The 21,197-nt window shown below is 34.7% G+C and overlaps 1 protein-coding gene and 1 long non-coding RNA gene across 4 annotated transcripts in view; one reads left to right on the forward strand and one right to left on the reverse strand.

The window, feature by feature from the left end:
* Positions 1-507: 507 nt before the first annotated feature.
* On the reverse strand, positions 508-1,503 carry LOC148880097 (uncharacterized). 2 transcript variants are annotated; one of them, XR_016105886.1, is made up of 2 exons: positions 1,197-1,503; positions 508-1,082 (listed from the first exon to the last, which is right to left on the reverse strand). It is a non-coding gene; the product is annotated as an uncharacterized LOC148880097 (long non-coding RNA). The 2 variants fall into 2 exon arrangements; XR_016105887.1 differs by having other exon boundaries at positions 508-1,079; positions 1,197-1,482.
* A 589-nt stretch (positions 1,504-2,092) lies between these two features.
* LOC148880098 (MADS-box protein SOC1-like) overlaps positions 2,093-21,197 on the forward strand; it is a 32,329-nt gene continuing 13,224 nt past the window's right edge. For both annotated transcript variants that reach the window (XM_088961923.1, XM_088961924.1), the window contains exons 1-2: positions 2,093-2,531; positions 2,692-2,881. In XM_088961923.1, the coding sequence (XP_088818049.1) occupies positions 2,700-2,881 (182 nt within the window). In that variant the 5' untranslated portion in view covers positions 2,093-2,531; positions 2,692-2,699. The remainder of the gene's footprint in view (positions 2,532-2,691; positions 2,882-21,197) is intronic.

The raw sequence follows: 21,197 nt of genomic DNA on the forward strand, positions 1-21,197 counted from the left end.
ATCGAACTGACACAATCTGAATTTCTAAATCACTTTTGAGACAACCCACAATCCACCGACGGATGCATTATGCATATGTAGACAACGGGTTCTACAGGCCACAATCCACAACCCACAACCCACAATCCATTGCCCTTTCTTGATATTTTTTCCAAAAAAAAGCTATTCTATTTTAATTATTATATAAAAATATTAATTTTTATTGATATTAAGGGTAAAAAGTTGCCTTTTATCTCTACAAACCCTTTTTTTAAAACAAAAAACAAATTGAATTGATTCTTGTTTTCACTATTGAAAATCTTTTAACCTGCTACGTAGGGTAGTCCTCTTATTAAATAAACATCTTCCATTTACCATTCATTGAATTAAATGCAACATTTGACAAGTAATTTTAATAAATCATCCTTTATCATGCCCGGATTAGATACGCATGATAAGAGGTGAAGTAGCTGAACCGAATTACTTCTTGCTTTATATTCTAATAGATAAAAATAGTGGAGAATATGGTGATCATCCCAAATTTCAGTAAATTGTTCACTAAAGTGAGAGACAAGGTAATAAGTTATTCAAATTCAGCCATTTTGGATCCTGACTTCCGTATTAAGGGTGTTTTTTTGTTCGTGTCTTTTCCGCGGGGTGGTTTGGTAATTTGATCACCTCCGTGCTGAGGCGTATAAGAGAATCAGGAAGGCTGGGATTAGCAGTTCTCTCTCTCTACTCGTCAATATGTATAGGTACTTGTTAACCATGTTGCAATGTAGACTAGTCGGCCAGCTGCTGTGTTGTCTTGTCCTCATTGATCCAGGCTCAGGCAGTCAGGCTTTTATTTTCTCCGACCAATCAGATAATAAGATCTGAACTCCTGCCAAGATGGAGTTGATCCGTCACCAAATGATTGAAATTTAGGTAGTGGGCCACCCCCGGCCACTTGGACATTTACACATGATGACTGATGAGGGATGATACAACCAACTCCCCACCGTATATACAACTCCCACCGTAGTAGTTCGTCTGGATTCTAGAACAGGAATCTGAGTAGGCTCACTCCTCTCGTTTCATGCAAAACTGACGACACCCAACTTCTTGGGTATGACGTAAGATAAAGGAAAAAAACGAGATATGTATAGGTATGACTGACTGTATGAAAGGAAGATTGATATATATATATATATAGAGAGAGAGAGAGGGAATAGTACCTAGTACGATTTGTTTTCGTCGTGAGTGATGATACGACAATGGGACAATACAAGATTCATTGTAGACCATTGGATCAAACATCGATATTAATCCGGCGGTCCCACAAATACTCTGTAGTCTGGAGCGGAAGGAGGTGTTGTTAGGTGGAACGTGGAGGAACTAGGAAGTGGAGCTGGGGAGGGTTAGTTCTCTCCTCGCACCAGTGCACCACGCCGTAGACGCTGGCCCCCACGTCATTGTCATCTTCTTATTCTCCTTACATCCTAGAAGCTCCAAGGAAATAAATCCCCCTCACAAATCTGAATTGCAGTTTCGTCTTAGTCTATTACTATTAGTAACCCCCTATAAATCGCATCCGCCCGTAGATTTAATATTAATCTACGGTCAAGATGCAATCCATCCTTAAAGTGGAGATCTAGATTTTTAGAGTGAATTGAACGGTTAAAACTCCTAAAATAAAAAGAAAAAAAAAAGGGAAAGCGAGAAACCTACGCCAAGCACATAAATGGCAAAAAGAAAAACACAATGAAGAGAGGAGAGGAGAGCAGAGGAGGTCCACAGTCCACACTGAAATGTGGGGTGAGAGAGAGAAGCTGAACTGTGAACAGTAAAAACAATGATCTTCGTTAAATAAGTGGCCTGACTTTCCCGCCAGGGCCGCCACCAACGGATTAATTAATTAAATAACGTCCAACAAATAAAGTTGGGTCGGACGCGACGCACAAGGGGGAGCCACGTGAAGCGGTCTGTCTCCATTTGACAAGGCGAGAATCGTGATCAATACTGACGATACGTGTCAACATTTAATTCGAAATGTGCGTACGTAATTGTACGAAGGATATTGACGTGTTTCTAACCCTCGTACGGACAAATTATTTTTTACTTGCGATCATCTGAGCTTTTGCTTGAGCAAACAAAAGTCCTCTCTCTCTCTCTCTCTCTCTCTCTCTCTCCCTCTTCTATTCTTTCCCTTTGCTTGTCTCCTTCGTTTTCGTTTAGTCTCTCTCTTTCTCTCTCCTAAATTTCCCGACTCTCACCCCTTTTTTTTCCTCCTGTAACTGTGTTTGTTGTGGAATTTACCAAAACAGGAAAAGAAAAGAGATGAGATGAGATAAGATTTTGGCCTTCCTTTTTTTCCTCAACTTGTTGCTCTTCTTTTGTTCTCTTTTGACAACTTAATAAAAAGGGAGAGAGAAAGGAATAAGAAGAATCTGGAGTGTTGTAAAATTTATGCGAACCTCCCTTTTCTGGGTTTTGGGTGCGCTTTGGTGGGATTTCAGTCTTTCCATTTCTGGAGCTGATCGAAGCTTTTTCTAGATTTTTCAGCAGACTAGGTAAGATATGGTTATGTCTTTCACTTCTTTCTGAGAGAATGAACTATATTTGGGCGATCTGGAATTCAATTTTCATATATCCAATATCGAATCAATCCTTGGCGTCGTCATCGTCTTCCTTTTTCTCCTCCTCTCTGACTGTTTTCCTGCATTTCCAAAGGTGCCAAGATGGTGAGGGGGAAGACCCAGATGAAGCGGATAGAGAACGCTACCAGCAGGCAAGTAACCTTCTCCAAGCGTCGAAATGGGCTGCTGAAGAAGGCGTTTGAGCTTTCGGTTCTCTGCGATGCTGAAGTCGCGCTTATTGTCTTCTCTCCGAGAGGAAAGCTTTATGAATTCGCTAGCTCCAGGTACGCCTTATCTTCTGGCTTCTGCTCTCAAACTCTTCACGAAATTCATTGTTTAGTTGCTGATATTTAATCGCTTCGTTAAGAAAATTGTACCTTTCAAGTTTTATTCATAGATTATAGTTTTTATTTTTATATATTTGTATCAAACAAATTACAAATTACTCGTGAACCGAGATAAGAAATAATACAGACTATGCAGGTATAAGTTTTTCCCGCAATTGTACCTTGATCTCAGGCTTTCTATGTTAAAATATCTTTTTCATTTTTCCATTTTATTCTTCTTTTCTCTTTTTGTAATTTATTTTTTATTTTTATTTTTGCTCAGCAGTACTGGTTCAGATCTTTACCAACCGGTTTTATTTTCTTTACTTATTAGTACACATATACGATTTTAGCTAGAGATCTTTTGATTCTCAACTTGCCCTCCTTTCTGGGGTTTTCTTCAATTTTTTTTTCTACTCTAGTTTATTAGTTTATAGTTTGTAATTTGTATTCGCAAGAAGGAATAGAAAGAAGAGAAAAACGACGACCAACAGGAACAGCAAGAAGATTTTATTCTAGTCTGATTTGAAACGCAAAGCGTTTCTTTTCCTCTTATTTGAAACCTTCTGCCAAGCTTTTCTCAGTACTTTAGATACCTATGGTGCAATCAGGTCAAAACTCTCTCTCTCTCTCTCGTATTCGTTGCCTACATTTCAATTTTCAAGTCGGTAAATTTCTCTTAATCCAATAAAACCCTACTTGTCTTCTTAATTGGTCTTTGTCTCAGCTTTCATTCAGATGCTTGCTGCACCGAGTTTTGAACAAGAAGTGTGCATAGTTATGTTTAGCTCCTCGATCGATCTATCGATTTAATTCTTTATTCTCATCGTTGGCAAGTTCAGTCATCAGCAATAACTTTTGGTTTTAAGTATCAGTGTGTTTTATTAATTCCTTTGAGTTTCTCAAACTTTGGAGTGTTGATCGCAACCTGCAACGTTGTTCTCTACAATTTTTGAGTCACTGAAATGATATTAGGGTTAATGTTAAAATTAAAATGTATTGGAGAAGCTGTTATCAACACTTCTTCCCTTCACCAAATGTTTTTGAAGCGGGTGTGACATATAAAGCAGAAGTGTACTCTCAAAGTTAGACAGATGCAGGAGGGAGAATGTACTAACGTACTTGTTATCTCTAGCTTTTGTGGGGTTTTACTATATAATAATAGAAATTCTCCTTACAAGTTGCAACAATTATTTTCGCTAATATCTCATGCTTTAGCAAGTCAGGCCTCTTTCTTCTATTTAATCCTGGGTTAAGGCTGAGATGTTGCTTTCCAACTCAAGAAAACTGATTTACTCTTCATTTTGATTCCGAAGATGAACATTACCCAGATGTTAACATCAAACCTTCAAGTCTCAAGGTGAATATATTAATAGGGAAAAAAGAAGAAATATATATGTGCTCTTACTTATTTTACTAACTTTTCTAACAAACTTTGTTATAGAAATTCAAGCGTCCTAATATAGTCCTATACATAATACCCTCATCTGGGAGATACCTTTCCAATCTTCAGTTTAGTTATCCTTTCATATTTTTGAAACCCAATTTAATTAGTGTTTAGCCTTGTTACTCACAGTGGACTTGATTAGGGCAAAAAGGGTGAAATTGACATAATGTTAAAACTGCTCTAAGACAATTAGCTTAATTGGTCGGTGGAACAAAATTAAAGGATAAGAATCAGATAAAAGGTAAAAGACCGAAAAATGTCTAATACAAAGACCATGAAACAAAAAATACACTGTATTTGTAAAATTGTAATTAGTGCTGATGTCCAAGAATGGAGATGGTGTGGAGTACTTTTATTATCAATGTCAGTGTTAGATAGCATTTTTTTTTTTCAAATCTGGGGACTAGGTTCTAGCCATATTAATGTCTACTAGAGATCTTTAAGTGAGTTTCTGTGGACGCTAACGTAGGTATATATTCTTTTAGAAATAATTTGAACTTTGGGTGCATATGACCTGAAACTGAACATATCCATGAATGGGAGATGCAACTAGCTAGTTGGGAATTCAAAAATATATATGCTACTTTTCCAAATAATTAATCAACGGCAGTAATTAACGTTTAACTAAAATATAAAGAAATGTATATCTATTATCTACACAAGTTAATTTGAAGAGAAACATAGAAGTAAGTTCACTGTCTTTGTGCTGAATCTGAGAAGATATCTGTTTTGTCAACCTAAAACAACCATTCATTCACAGTATGATATTGTTGAAACTTGAGGCCTACATCTTCAATTCACTACTTGTGGATCTTTGATGCCTAATGGCGGTCTCCTTAAATGATAGAGTCCAGTGGAAATATACGAAATGACGAACTAGAAGAATTTGCTCAAAGGAAGAAAATTTAACTTAAGTAAAAATAAAAGAAAAGCAAGAGCCAATATGAAAAAAGAAACATAAAAAGCATATCAACAGTATCTTGACGAATTTCACTAGTATGATAAGAAGCAGTAAATCCTTGTATATGTACTTTTCAAAAGCGAAAAACAATCCTTCAATTGTCGTTTCTGTTTCACAACTTCACAGCCTAGTCCTAGTGCATGGCTTTTGATGCATTAGGCACAGTTATTTTTTTCCTTTTTTTTTTTCTTTCTTTAATTTATATTATATATATATATATATATAGTTATCATGAACATTGAAGAAAGAAATTATAAAAAAAGATTTTAAATTAGATTAAGAGACAATTTATCTTCCAATAAACTTTACCTATCCATTGAAGAAAGAAAATCAAAGTTGTTTCTTGGTTTCGTTTATTTAAATTAGTTGAGCTATTTCTCCTACCGCTCTATTATTAATGCTCCATACTTCATACCCATTTCTATAATTAGTAATTTATTAATTAAATTCGTTAAACTTCCATTGTCATAAATTTTTCTTGAGTTTGTATTGGAAAATGTTGTATGTTTCTTTATTTTTGAACAATCCGACGCCCAAGATGAAAGCTCCTCTCTAATGCTTAGGTTTCATTCATTCTTTTCTCTTTTATCTTAATATTAGTATTTGGAGATTAAGCGGAAGCTATATTTTTATTTTTATTTTTATTTTTCGAAAGTGAAGGAGGTTTATTGTGAGAAGCAAACTGAACTTTCTTTCCAATCTTAGTTCCTTGATTGTGTACATAAGAATCAACATAGAATGCATGTGCAAAACGTTTTAGAAGAAGATTCTTATCGGAATTACTTATGACTAGCTAATAATTTCTAATGAAATCTCTTTCCAACATGATTATTAGTTTCTAGAGGGCTTACAATGTAAAACCTCATTTGAAATACATTACAATAATAGAGAGTTGAAGATTAGAACCTAGTGATTTAAGATTTTAGAATGGGATGACAAAGGCTTTTGTTGTGTGTTTGCATGCATGCACATGTGCATGTGTGTGAAAGTGAAGATGTTTGAGAAGTTGAAATAAAAACAAAGGGAGACTATAATAACAAATCATCTTAGGAATGAATATATAATATGCACATACCAGTTATTTTCTGATATTAAAATATATATATCATACACTCAACCAAATATCTTAGAATAAGTAGGAAGGGGAACATATATTATGAATGTATATACTGGTAAAAAAGAGAGCGAGAGAACGAATTTTGTAGAACAAATATGAGATTAGGCCTGCAATTTGTTTGTATAACACACATTCATTTTATATGTACATGTATATATTTTTTATTTAATATTATATATTATAAAATAATACATATAATATTTTGTATTATATATATATTATAGCATATATTGTATGTCATATAACATAAAATAAAATATTGTGTATAATTAAATTTATTGTATTTAATGAATTAGGCCCAAAGCACCACCCATTCTTGCTCTAATATTGGATGTGCTAAAACATATTTTTCAATATTGTTAAACTTGATCCAGATAGCAGGGAACCAATTTGGTGGTCATGGGTCAGTGGTTTGACCATGCTTTTTGGCCGCTTCATTCTTTCAAATAAAAATGTGAATACAGAAACAAAAACTTAAAAGATTTAAAATGGTTCCATGCTATCTTTTAAAACTAATTTACCATCAAGTTACGCTTAAAACAATAAATACGAGAGGGTATAAAATACATTAGCACATGTAAATGCGGTAAAATCGACGAAATAAACATTTCTAAGAAGTGGGCAACCAAGAAACTGTTTTTGCTGCTGCTTCCCTGTTTTGGTGGTCCAATGTATTGGTCAGTGTCAACCTGTTAATAATGATAATCTTTATTTTATCAAATCAACTCTAAAATTTCAACTATAACTATTTATTTAGGCTGGAAAGAGTAGCACAAATACAAATATGTACAATGTAATACTTGTATTTATACTGTACATAATTTGTATTTGTACTCTTTCCAAACTAAGCTTTAATAACTCAATATAAGGGCTTAGAGATCTGACTCTAATTCTCTAACTACTAATCAACTTTTAATTGCTTAAAGCAAAGATAAACCTACGTGTGACTCAAATGGGCATCGAATAAGGACTCCAACTCCTAAAACAATTCTATGTAATTACTGTCAATCTTACTAAATTAAACAAACAAAAGACAACTACAAGATATAGGTACTAAGGCTGTGTTTGGTTGCAATGCAAATAAATTTACACTGATGCAAAACCATGTCAGTACAAATTATTTCAGTGTAAATTCTGACATATTTTTGTTTCAAAATTTAGCTTATTTTGATTGATTGCAGTATAAATAAAGTAAATTAAGACATGAAGCAGAACAAAGAATATTCAAAACAAAATTGAACAAGAATTTGCATTCTTTTACATTTGCACTCCCATACATTTGTCCTAGTGCAAATAAATTTGCACTGCAACCAAATACAGCCTAAAAGTTTTAGATCCTATTATTGATAAAGAAGATTCAAATATAATTGGCTGAAACTTGAAGTGACCAACTCTATTGAAAATAACTAATTTACAAAATCTTAGGTGGGTGCTTGGTTTGTGATTCTGAAAAAAGGATGGTATGAATCAAGAACTATACCCTTTTATATTTTTTTTTAAATTGCAATGTTTTTTCTTTTCTTCTTCTTGTACCTAGACAATGCAAAAGCTATTGCTTTGTTAATGGTTCATTTTTTAAACTATGATATGTGAGTATTGATTATGTGATTAATATTTATATATGCTTTCACTATTTATTTTTGGGGTATTTCATTCATGGTTGTCTGTGTTTCATCTGGTTCCTGAACACAGCCGTCATTTTGTATGCTATTTCTGATTTGGGAACCAGGAATCCATGATTCCAGACGATCCAAACTAGCAAAATGACTTTTTTTTTTAATAAAACTTTTTATAGTCTTTTCAATTAGGAAACATGGTTCACTAAAATAAGCATTGACATGGTAGTTATATGGTGTGTCACACACCAACATGGCTCCAATCATGATGTCTCTATTTGATGATGATCAAGTGGATCCTAGAGGGTAACACTTGAGATTGGGTATGGGTGTCCGTGAGTTTTTTGTGCTTTGGCTTTCATAATTTGATGTATTCACCTCTATATGTAATAAATTTTGTTTTTTGATTGCAAAAAGAACGATGACCATATGATCACAAGTAAATAGTGAATGTACATGTACACATGATTCATTTAATCAATTACAGCTCACATATCATGGATCAAAAGGTGAACTGTTAGAGAATAAAAACCTATTTAGGGACATTACCTAATAGTTCAAGCTTTAATATTTCCTTGAGATAGTGTCAATGCCTGTTTAACTAAGTGGCCTAGTGTTCGATCCTTATCACCCCGTGTAAGAACCATGGTTTAAAATGTCCTTGAAATCCCTAATATTTCCATAGTATATTTCTATTTCCATGGGTAGTGGTATAAAATTTTATTGGAACTAATATATTCCTCAATGAATATTACCAACGCTATGTGAAGTACAAGAGATAGTTTCCACTACATAGTTTTATTTCAATTTCATACCTTTATCGCATCATAGATATTGCCTTTAAAGTTGTGTGCATGCTAAGAATGATGTGAAAATTTTCTTGTTGACTAAAATGCCCTAACTTTGAGTTTTCTCCCTCTCTAATTTTAATGGCATTTATACTATTTTTCATCTCATTCAATTAGCTCCAATTAAGTCTTATATTTAAGGAATTATCTCCCATTTTCTTTCATTTAATCCTATATTGAAGGTTTTTTAATTTTCATCAATATCCTATTAAATTCAATACTTTTAACAATACAAAACCATGTATTTTAAAACCAACCAAAAAACAAAGGTTCAAAATATCGATACAGGTCGATATACGTCAGTTGGGGCGTATTAGCCTGTATCGACATGAACTTTTAAGTTTTTTTTTTTTTTTTTTTCTTTCAAACTGGTTTAGGGGGTAACCAGGTCAGACCCCAAAGCACCCACTATAGGGGTGTATCGGGAGGTCACCAAAACAATACATATCGACCAATACAGTATGATACGCTTCAATATTCCGAACCTTGCTAGGAACAAAGGTTTTCTTCCATATAGGTGGTGGTATGAAATTCAATCATTTAGGTCAAATGGGTTAACCTATGATGTCATAGTTAAATACAAAATTTAAATAGAATTAAATACAGAAATTACAAAAGTAAAAAGTTATAGAAAATTAGGCACATCTCTATTATTTTCTGTTAATCATATTAAAGAAAAATATGTGTGATAAACAAGATTTTTTTTTATTGATGATGGAAATGAAATACCAAATTTAAAACTAACCAAAAAATGATACTGTTTTCGTGTGGTGGCAGGTCAGCAATTTAACTTTTTAGATGGAATGTTTTAATAATTGATGTCATAATTAAATCATAAAACTTATAAAAAGTAGAAAAATTGTAATAAAACATTTGGGCAAATCTCCAATATTTTATATTAATCAAATTATATAAAAATAAGTGTGATAAATAAGAACTGTTTGTATTGATAATAGATATAAAATACAAAATTTAGAACTGACCCTAAAATGATTTTCTTTTGTTTGATGGCAAGTTAACAATTCAACTTTTTGAGTCAAATTTGTCAACCCTTGATTCATAATTAAATGAAAATAAAAATACAAAAAATTACAAAAACAAGAATTTTATAGAAAACATTTCGACACTTCTTAAATATTTTTATATTCATCTTATTAAACAGAAATAAGTGTGATAAATGAAAGTTATTTCTATACACGTATTAAAATTTTGGACACATTATTACTATCGTCATCTTCATTAAAATTTCCACACGCAAAGCATGTGCAGATTTGTTGGTACACACACACACACGCTAGTATAAGGGGGCATGTTAGAAAATAAAAACTTATTCAGGTGCTTCATGTAACATGAACAAAACTTCTTTTGTATTGTGTGGTTCACAACAATTGACATTTAAAAAAAAGTGTGGTTATAGGACCATACCACCCTTTATTTGAACCATGAATCAAACACCACCTTAATACTTCAATCATTATTGAGCAGAAATATTATTTTTGGAGCCATGGTTCGAAGTACTGGTATGCCTCTGAACCATGTTCAAAGTGTCGATACGCCTCGTATCGGTACTTAGATTAACACGGAAACAGGGTTTTTTTAGTTTTTTTTTTTCAAATTTTGGTTTTTAAAGACATTTTAATGGTTTTTTTACTGAAATAAACCAGGGTCCCAAAACACCTGTAAATAGGTATATTGAGACCAAAAGATATGATACGATATGCCCGATATGGGGTGTATGTATCATATCAATACTTTGAACCATGTTTGGAGCTATGTTGGTGTGTGATACACACTGTTTAACTGCCATGCCTTGCTTACATCAATGAACCATGTTTCCTAGTTGAAAAAGCTATAAAAAGTTGTGTTCTGTTTTGCTGGTTATGAAGCCAACAAGCATACAAAATATTGGTTCCATGATGATGTGTACGAAGTAGATGAAACACAAGCACAACCTTGAACATATTACCCCATCTCATTGGATAGATAACTCAAGAACAAAAATACACCAAAACAAAGTTGTGAAGGAGCCTTTAACTTTTAAGAATCTAAACACTCATAAAAAAAACATTTTAGATTATAGCCCAACTTTGATACTGAAAAGGCATGATATCTTAAAAACTTGTAACCAGCCAATTGAAATTGTAAAAATGGTGACTAGTCATAAAATATTTATTCAAATTCATTGGTGGTGAGGTTAAATGGTCATTTTTTTTTCTGAAATCATAGACATTTTCTTTAAACTGTGTATACACACTACTGTAAGATAACGTGCTATGCACATTTGAAAATAATTTTTAACTAGGGGTGTTCAGTATATGTTCTAGACTGCCGAACCAAATCGAAATTGGTGGTTTGGTCTAGTCTGGCCTTAAACAGTTTGGTTCGGTCTGAGAATTCCTCAGACTTTTTTCTTTTTTTTTTCTTTTTTTTTTCTGGTTTGGCCTTGTTTTTCTAAATATTAAAAATCAGACCAAACTGTGAACTATATTAAATCGAACTATTAATAATATATTTATTATACATATGTCACAAGTATGTATTTGTTTCAATTTTTAACTAGTAATTTGATACCCAAAGGGCTCTTTATGCTTGAGAAAGTGTAAATGTAATTTATATAATAGTAACATGCGGCAATTGTTAACATTTCAATTTGATATTTAAATTATATTTAGTATATAAGTATGGATGTTATTTGGGCTTTTCAATTGGGTTATGTCTAATAAAATGACCCAAACTGTATTAGAAATCGGACCAAATTGTAATAGAATGGTTTGGTTTGAGAATTTCTCAAACCGCAATTTACTGATTTACTGATTTGGTCTAAAATCTTCTCCAAACAGGACTGTGAACACCCCTAGTTTTAACCATGTATGATATATGGTATTTGGATTTAATTTTAATGACTAGTATGGAGCCTGTGGAAAATATGTATTCAATGGCATAAACCTAAAGCCTGGCCCAGTAGATCTGTTCATGGGCTGGGCTTGGACTTGGCTTTTGTCAAAATTTGAATGGGCCTGGCCTGAAACTTGAGCCTGAAACAATATAAATTTGGACCCGAAGCCCAGCCTGTGAACAGTTTTATAGCCCAGATCCATATAGAATCAGGTATAGGTTTATATTTCAGGCCTGGGGTCTAGGCTAGGCCTGGGTATACCCCATATTATAGCTGCTAAGCCTGATCCGGCCCATGATCACCCCTAATGAGAATCCAAATAAATATAGATATATGATAAATAATGTGTAGTAGAAGATAAACAATTGGGTATCCAAAAACTCAGAAAGAACGATCCTACTTATATTATTCCAACAATAATAGCAATACCAATATTAATGAACCAACAAGAGAACACATTAGGATGAGCTGAAGCATGGATGGAACTTTAAGTGTTCGATCTGCAGCTAAACAACGTAGAAATAAGTCCACTAAATAAATGAACTAATTAATGGGCAAAAATCAATTTGGGAGACCAAATGCTATTCAGATATAAACATTAGTTCCTTTGGTAATTCTAAGACAAAGGCTTCCAACCCGGTAATCCCTTGGAGCAACAAATGCCATTTGTTCACAAATTGAATTGTACAACCATCAAAGCAAATTTGGCTACTGATAAGGCTATACTGCTAAGAAGCAACCAATTTTGGATACCTCAGTATTAGGAGGCTGGAGAATTAAAAACGAAAAAAGAAACTAGGGAAAGTGGAGAAAAATAGTTTCTTGCTTTGGGAAATATAAAAACAAAAATAATTTATTTTCAATGGAAAAACACCAAAGCAGCAGCGGTGGTGGAAGCTACACAAAAGGCATTACTTGAGTATCTAAAAGCACATGGTGTTAACTGTTACGAGGAAAAATGAACAAAATGCAGAATAAAAAGAAATCAAATAAAGGTAGAATGGAAATCACCTCAAGAACATGAGGTAAAAATCAATTTTGATGCTCCGGCTACAAAGGAACAAAGTGGCAATGTGTGCATAGCGAGATATGATAGGGGAAGACTACTTAACTAGAGATCAAGACCAATAGCAAGAAGTAGCAGAAGCAGTGGTAACAAGAATGCAACGATAATCATAAAAGAAAAACACTTAAACAGCATACGGATCGAAGGAGACTAGAGACTGGTTATAGATATATGTAGGAAAAGATCAAGATTCTATAGAAGATAAGGACACTTGTAGCAGACATAGAGTATACCAACAACAAATCAAACCAAAATGTGAGCTTCATACATCTTCAGAGAAGGAAATCAATGAGCAGACTTTTTTGGTGAACATGTACATGGGTGATCACAAAGAATAAGTGGACCTACTTAAATGAAGGACAACATCAAACAATATATTACATAATATTTACTAATATTTGAGGAAGGCCTATACTCAGAATAATGTAGTCAATTCATGTTGTAACCAAAAGAAGTTTCTTTCACCCGATGCTAATCTTGTAAGTTTATAGTTTTTAATATCTGAAAAATATTTCTTATTTCTCATATTTTCTTTATTTTAGCATCATAATAAAAATGGGCTTAAATGTTTAAAGTATTGCTAAACCATGGTTCGTAGAAAATTTGAAGTTGTAAATATGTCTTCTCCCTATTTGTGGGATAAAAACTTGTCCTTCTAATGGGTTTTGGTATCAATAAATAGGTACCTGAAGTTCCTATTTAGTGAAACTAAGATCGTGTGTATCCAATATAATTTGAAAGCATTATGGCTCCTATTTTATTATTATATACATACAGTTGTGGATGAATTGAAACCTACGTGTTTGACAAACCGTGGAGGTTTGCCATGACAAAAGGAAAAACTCAGCGTAGAAGGTAGGTTGTGATGAGATTTCGAAAGAATGAAAACAGAAATACCAAAGAACTTCTTTGTTTTCATATCATAAATATGATAGAGATTTTACATATTTATAGATGATGGGGAGGTCGGTTGGTTGAGATCTTGAATCTTGTACAGCTGTCTTGCCAGTTTAGCAGGTTTTAGTTTTAACCGCCTAACTGCCGTGTGTCCTCACTAAACCCCCCCCCCCCCCCTCAAGTTGGAGTTTGATATGCCCAACTTGGATAGGAGAAAATGGAATCGGTCTACCCCAAGAGCTTTGGTGAACAAGTCGGCAGGCTGGGATTTGGTAGAAAGATGTCGTAGCTGAATGGTCTTCTTTTGTACATGTTCTCGGACAAAATGACAATCTATGTCGATGTGTTTCGTTCTTTAATGAAACACAAGATTGGTGATTATACGTATGACTGCTTGACTATCACAAAAGAGTGGGATGGGTTGTGTCAATGGGAGAGTAAGGTCACAAAGAACATGTAGTAGCCAAATCAACTTGCTTGTAGCCATTACCATAGCCCGATATTCGGCTTCAACAGGCGAACGGGAGACTGTTGCTTGTTTCTTAGTCTTCGATGAGAGGATAGATGTTCCCAACATAGTAACATATCCACTTGTGGAGCAACGTGTTAAAGGACACGTGGCCCAATCCGAATCACAATAAGCATGAAGGGATAGGGCTGAAGAGGAAGAGAAGAAGATGCCTTATGTTGGGTCAACTTTGATATGTCGAACTATCCTCTTGGCAACCTGCATGTGTTCCTCTCGTGGGGCATGTAGGAATTGTGAAAGCATATGAACTGGAAAGCTGAGTTTAGGCCATATAATGGTCAAGCACACGAGGCGGCCCACCAATCTTCTATACTGTGAAGAATCTTCTAGTAATGGACTATCTATATCAACAAATTGTCGTTGTTCTATGGGATGAGATACTGCATTAGATTCAAGCATTCCAGTTTCAGTAATGATGTCCAAAGCATATTTACGCTGACAAACAGATATGCCCGAGTCTGTTCTAGTGATTTCCAAGCCCAAAAAATACCGAAGTTGGCATAAATCCTTGAGATGAAAGTTTTCATCGAGGTGGGCTTTGAGGACAACAATTCGAATTGGGTCATCTCCCGTAATGACCAAGTCATCAACATATACAAGAACAACCACGAAGGAACTAGGTTGAATGGATGTTTAAAGAGAATAATCTGCCACAGACCGAGTGAATCCAAATTTACGAAGAGCATCAGCAAACTTCTCAAACCAGCAGTGGGATGCTTGTTTAAGGCCGTACAAGGACTTTTGAAGTTTGCATACTTTGTTCTTTTCCTGTTTAGGAAACCCCAAGGGAATGGACATGTATACTTCTTCTGTCAAATCACCATGTAAGAAGGCCTTATTGACATCTAGTTGATGCAATGCCCACCCTTTAATAGCAACAAGGGCCAACAAACAACGGAGCGTTGTCAATTTTGCAACAGGTGCATATGTATCATGATAGTTTTGCCCTTCAATTTGGTTATATCCCTTGGATACGAGACGAACTTTATATCGCTCGATTGTATCATCCGCCCAAAGTTTTAATTTGTAGATCAACAATTGTCCATGTATGGTTATGTTCTAGAACAACAATTTCATCATCCATTGCTTTACACCAATTTGAATCCTTGACAGCTTGAGAATAAGAAGTTGGTTCTGGGGGCAGAGAAGTTGTGGCATTCAGAGTAGTCAAGAAGGTGGGAATGTTGCAAATATAATCTTTTAGGTGTACAAGCTTTCGTCTATCACGTTGTGGTCGTGAAGACTCAACACGGGTGTTATGGACAGAAGTGGGTTCAGATGGATTTATGGTGCATATGTGTTTTGAACTTTCGATTAATGGTTCAATGGGTTGCTCCCCTGAATTGATGTTAGTGAAGGAAGTGCTAATAGGATCCGTAATGGGGCTAGCATTAACAATATGATGATGGGTTGCTGGTGAATAAAGGAATCATCATTTTGTGGTAAAGGAATGGCAATGTCCGGATTGCTGTCCAATGATGTTGTGTGTTGCTGTTCAAAAGGGAAAACATCCTCATAGAATGGCACATCACGAGATGTAAAGAACTGGCTAGTTTTAAGATTGTTGTGACCATAAGGATAACCCACAAATATACAACGAGAAGCATGTGGGGCAAATTTATCTTTGTTAGGAGGTCGTTCTTGTGTATAGCATAAACACCCAAATGTGTGAAAATGTTCATGACTAGGAGCTTTGTCAAATAGCATCTCATAGGGTGTTTTTCCTTGCAAGGAAACTACAGGTAGGTAATTGATGATATAAGCTGTAGTTAGAACGCATTCTCCCTAAAATGATATTGGCAGGGAAGCTTGGAATCACAATGATCTAGCCACCTCAAGCAGATGTCTATGTTTCCTCTAAACAGTCCCATTTTGTTGAGGTGAATCAACACATGAATGTTGATGCATAATACCATTATTCATGAAATAAGACTACATGGGTCCTGATAGAAATTCTTCACCATTGTTGGATTTTACTGCACGAACAAATGTATTGAATTGTGTGCATACCATATTACAAAATAAGACAAAGAAAGAGTATGTGTCTGATTTGTGTTTCATAAGAAAGATCCAAGTTACGCAGTTGTATGGATAGAAAGAAACGAGCACCATCATGTGTCAGAGTATGGTAGGAACCCCAAATATCATAGTAAATTAGATCAAATGGAGGCTCGAGACACACTTATTGGAAATGGAGTGCGGATGTGCTTGGCCCGTTCACAGATATCACATGCATGTTTTGGTGGAGTAATGCTGCAGCCAGAGAGATGAGATAACTGCCTTGCTAATGCATGTCCGAGTCTTTTGTGCCAAGTATTGTAACTGTTTGAATTAGTGATCGAGAGAGCAGCAAAAGGATGTGCAGGCTGAAGGTAGCAGATCCCATTAGTCAGCATTCCTTTGGTAATCACAATCATGGATGTTGGGTCTTGAATTATACATGAAGTAGAAGAAAAAACAACAGTGCAATGTAACTGTGTGGTGAGTTTACTTGTGGATAGTAAGTTGTATTGAAAGCCAGGAACATATAGCACATCATGAATAAGGAATTTTGGGCTTATTATGACAGAGCCTTTGTGTGACAGATAGAACTGAACCATCTGGCAAGTTTATTGATAGAGGAGAAGGTAGCGATTCATGATGTAGAAAATAAATATTTCATTGGGGTCATATGATCAAATGCCCTGCTATCAAGAATCCAATCAGAAGGACCATTGTAGTTGAAAACTCTTACCAAACATATTTGAAGCACAAATGGGATACATGTCCGTATTCAATAAGTATAAGAGTTGGCTGTATTGGTTAGGTGTAAGAGATATTGGCGTGGCTTGGGAAGGTCCACTGGTTGCCGTAGCAACAACTTGTGAGCTACTGGTAGAATTAGTCTTTGTCGTGGTTCCACGGCCTGGCTTCCGCTTTTCCCAGCCATTAGGATATCCAATAAGCTCATAGCACCTATCCTTAGAGTGACCTTGGTGCTTACAGTGCTCACACCGTATTCTGGGCCGAGGATTGAGGTTTTGATCACCAGATCTGGAGGCAACCAGGGTAGTAGCATCTAGAGGATACTGAGTCTTCAAAGACATCAGAATTTGGTGTTTCTGATCTTTAATTATGAGCACATAGGCTCGATTGATGGTAGGAAGTGGATCTGAAGCTAGAATGGTGGATCTGACATTATTGAAGACATCGTTTAGACCCATCAAGAACTGGTATAGCCTATCTTTCTCTTGATCTACTATCATTTCTTTGATTGCACTGCAATTAATTCCACAATCACAGTTAGGAATGGGTGACAAATTACCCAGGTCATCCTAGAGACCTTTCAACTTTGCGAAATATGAAGCAACTAGAAGATCTCTCTAGTTCAGGTTGGAGAGATCTCGCTTGAGTTGATAGATTCTTGCAGTTTGTCCTTGAGAGAAACGTTCTTCAAGTTATTTCCACATGTCTCTAGCCGACTCCGTGTATGCAACACTTTCATGAAGCTCACAAGCCAAGGAAATGAAGATCCATGCTATCACCATGGAATTAACTTTGATCCATGCCCGTTCTTCCACCATAGATGGACTTGGTCTTTGCAGCGAACCATCCACAAATCCGTATTTGTCTTTTGCTCTTAGAGCAACGCGCATTGCACATTATCAGAGGGATGCAAATAATACAGAGAACTTGAATCCAAATCTGTAGTCATCTTCGGTATCTTGAAAAAAAGAGTTTAGTGAAGAACCTTGATATCTGTAAACTGTGGCAGCTGTCGTGCTAGAATGATGACCACTAGCCGACGGGAATTCAGCCGTCAAAAACAAGGGATGGAACTCACACAGCGAGAATGGATGCAACGAGTCTTGGCCGTTGTCAAGGCTCTAATACCATGACAAATCATGGAGGTTTGCGATGACAAAAGGAAAAACTCAGCACAGAAGGTAGGTTGCGATGAGATTTCGACAGAATGAAAAGAGAAATATCAAAGAACTTTATTTTCATATCATAAATATGAGAGAGATTTTGTAGATGATGGGGAGGTCGGTTGGTTGAGATCTTGAATCTTGTATAGCTGTCTTGACAGGCCAACAGGTTTTAGTTTTAACTGCCTAACTGCCACGTGTCCTCACTAACAGTGTTCCAAACTGAAACTCCTCTTCAAATCCTTATTTGTAGGGCTGTTCACGGGTCGGGTTGGGTCGGTTTACTGGCATTTTTCCAACCGATCTGACCTAGTCGGTTTACCTAGAAATGAAACCGAATTCGACCCAGTACTAAGTAAAACTGACCTAGTCGGTTTGAATCGGGTTGGGTCGGTTTGAGTCGGTTTACTGGCGTTTTTCCAACCAACCCGACCTTGTCAGTTTACCTAGAAATGAAACTGAATCCCACCCAATACTAAGTAAAACCGACCTGGTCAGTTTGAATCGGGTTGGGTCGGTTTGGGTCGGTTTTGTGAATGATTCTCTCGGTATGAATGGTAAAGGATTCAAGTCTAAGAAAACAAAGGCTGGATGCCTAAAAATTAAAAATGATTTGATGGATTTAAACTGATATTTTATATATAATATGTATACTTCTAAAATAAAGCTGAAATATATATTAAAACTGAAATATATCAGATATATATATATATATATATATATATATATATATAATATCTGAAGTATATTATATATAATATATATCTAAGTTGGTTTGGGTCGGTTCGGTTTCGGTTTTCACACATGAAAGCCGAAACCAAACCGAACCATCGGTTTATGTTTTTTTGTAACCCGAAACCAAACCATTTCGGTTTTTACACATGAAAACCAAAACCAAACCGAACCATCGGTTTATGTTTTTTTGTAACCCGAAACCAATCGATGCTAAAGAAAAATCGGCCAACTCGGATTGGATCAGACCGAATTGGTCGGTTTGGGTCTTGTTATGAACAGCCCTACTTATTTGAGATCCAAGTGTTTGAAAATTCAGTATTTTAGACAAATTAAGTTTTAGCAGTAATAGCGAATTCATACAAAATATCAATTAAATATAATAAAATAATGCTTTCATTATCTATGATAAATTCTAATTAATTTATTTTGTTTCCAAAATTCTATCCCTTTTCTTTCCTTCCCTAAGAGTTATCTATTGTTCTTGGAAAAATTTATTGGTACCAATCATAACATTTGCTTACCCTTTCCATCAAAGCAGAATGAAGCATATTGTACATGTTCAGCAACTTATTTTCAGCCTATTCTCGGCTTAAATCTTTTTGTTTGAATAAAGAGATTTACTGCAAAATATTAATATGGTATGATGCCCATGTATCATTTACAATATTTGTATTACTAGTCCATTTCTTGATCTTGTAATCCGGATTATTGCCTTGCCTTCGTTAGAATCCTTCAGCATCTCTCTTCCAAATGCTTCTTCACTGGTACACTATTTTCGTTATATTCACAATCACTGTACTCTCATTTCATGGCATCCATCCCTACACTTATCATTCACAATTTGGAGACTTCTTGCTTAGGGATTTTTTTGTTCTTCAATTGCGGTTTAGTTTTTAATAATTTCCACTGATGATCTTCTCTTGCCATATTTTTTTTAATAGTTTTACTGTGCCCTCATTGATAATCTTCCTCTGTGCTTTAATTTTAATATATAACTATTTCAAGTTTATAATCTTACAGTTGGGGCCAGGGTCCCTGACTCCCCATCTCCATCCTTATCTTTGATCGGGTATTTGAATTAATCCTCGTCCCCATCCCTATCAGAGTAGTCTCCATACCCTACCCATTTTGGGAGGGTGGGGTCTAAACCCAGTTCAACCCAAAAAAAATAATCCAACCTATTAATTAATGTAATTCATGTAAAGTACAAATTAGTTTAAAATAAGGTAACTTAATTTACTAATTTTAGAGTATGTTAATAAAAAGATGTTATTTATTTTAATTAATAAGCTACTTAATAAGCTAATTGTGTAAAGTTGCTGATTTTTAACTTCCCCTACTTTTATTTTTTGTTACTTTTTGATTTTTAACATTTTCTTGATAAATATTATTTTTAATATGTTAAAAATTTCCATTATTTTTAATGATTTCATGACTTTTCTCTTATTTTATTAATTAATTAAAAAATTATGTTTCTATTTTTTTATTTTTTTATTTTTCAAAAAATGCCCTTTATTTTATTGTTTTCTGTCTATTAACAAAAATTTTAATAATGTTTTTTTTTATCTTCTCTTACTTGTTGTGATTTTTCTATTATTTTATATTTAAAAAATTATTTTTAATGAAAATGTCCCTAATTTGCTCTTTTTGTTTGGAAATTTCATAACCGAGTTGAACTGATCAAATCAGATTAGTCTTGTTCAGTATGAACTAGTAATTGAACCTAGTGGATGGATGGTTTCCGTATAATCAGATAACCTGGGCATGCACTTTTTGTTTTCAAAATTTGCTTAAACAAATCAAATTGATCAAACAAGATTGGTCCAGTTCGGTATGAACTAGTAATTGAACCTAGCAGGATGGACAATTTTTGAGTATTCAAATAACTCACCCATGAACTTCATCTTCTTCATGCATAGCGATTTTTAGGTCTTTAGTTCATTTCTTCTTTTGCTTTCTTCTTCTCTTGGGAAATTGACAAATAAAAACAACTTGGTCCATTTTTTCTACCGCTCAATGCTTCAAAAAATTAAGTTCGTTGTAGTGGAGATATAAGATAAAGGAGAAGTTCATTTATAAAAAAATTAGTGGATTTTAATAAAATTTTTCTAAAAGTATAACAAAAACTATTTTATTATATTGGGGAAGTTACACTACAGTAGCAGAAATGAGTGTAAAACCAATCCCAAGACAGCAATAACTTTTCCCCTAAGTTTGTGTGTGAAAATGGGTATCCTAACAACAATGATAACAA

Source organism: Nelumbo lutea, chromosome 1 (assembly GCF_056320005.1).
Source record: "Nelumbo lutea isolate HS-2025 chromosome 1, American lotus-T2T, whole genome shotgun sequence".
NCBI lineage: Eukaryota > Viridiplantae > Streptophyta > Magnoliopsida > Proteales > Nelumbonaceae > Nelumbo > Nelumbo lutea.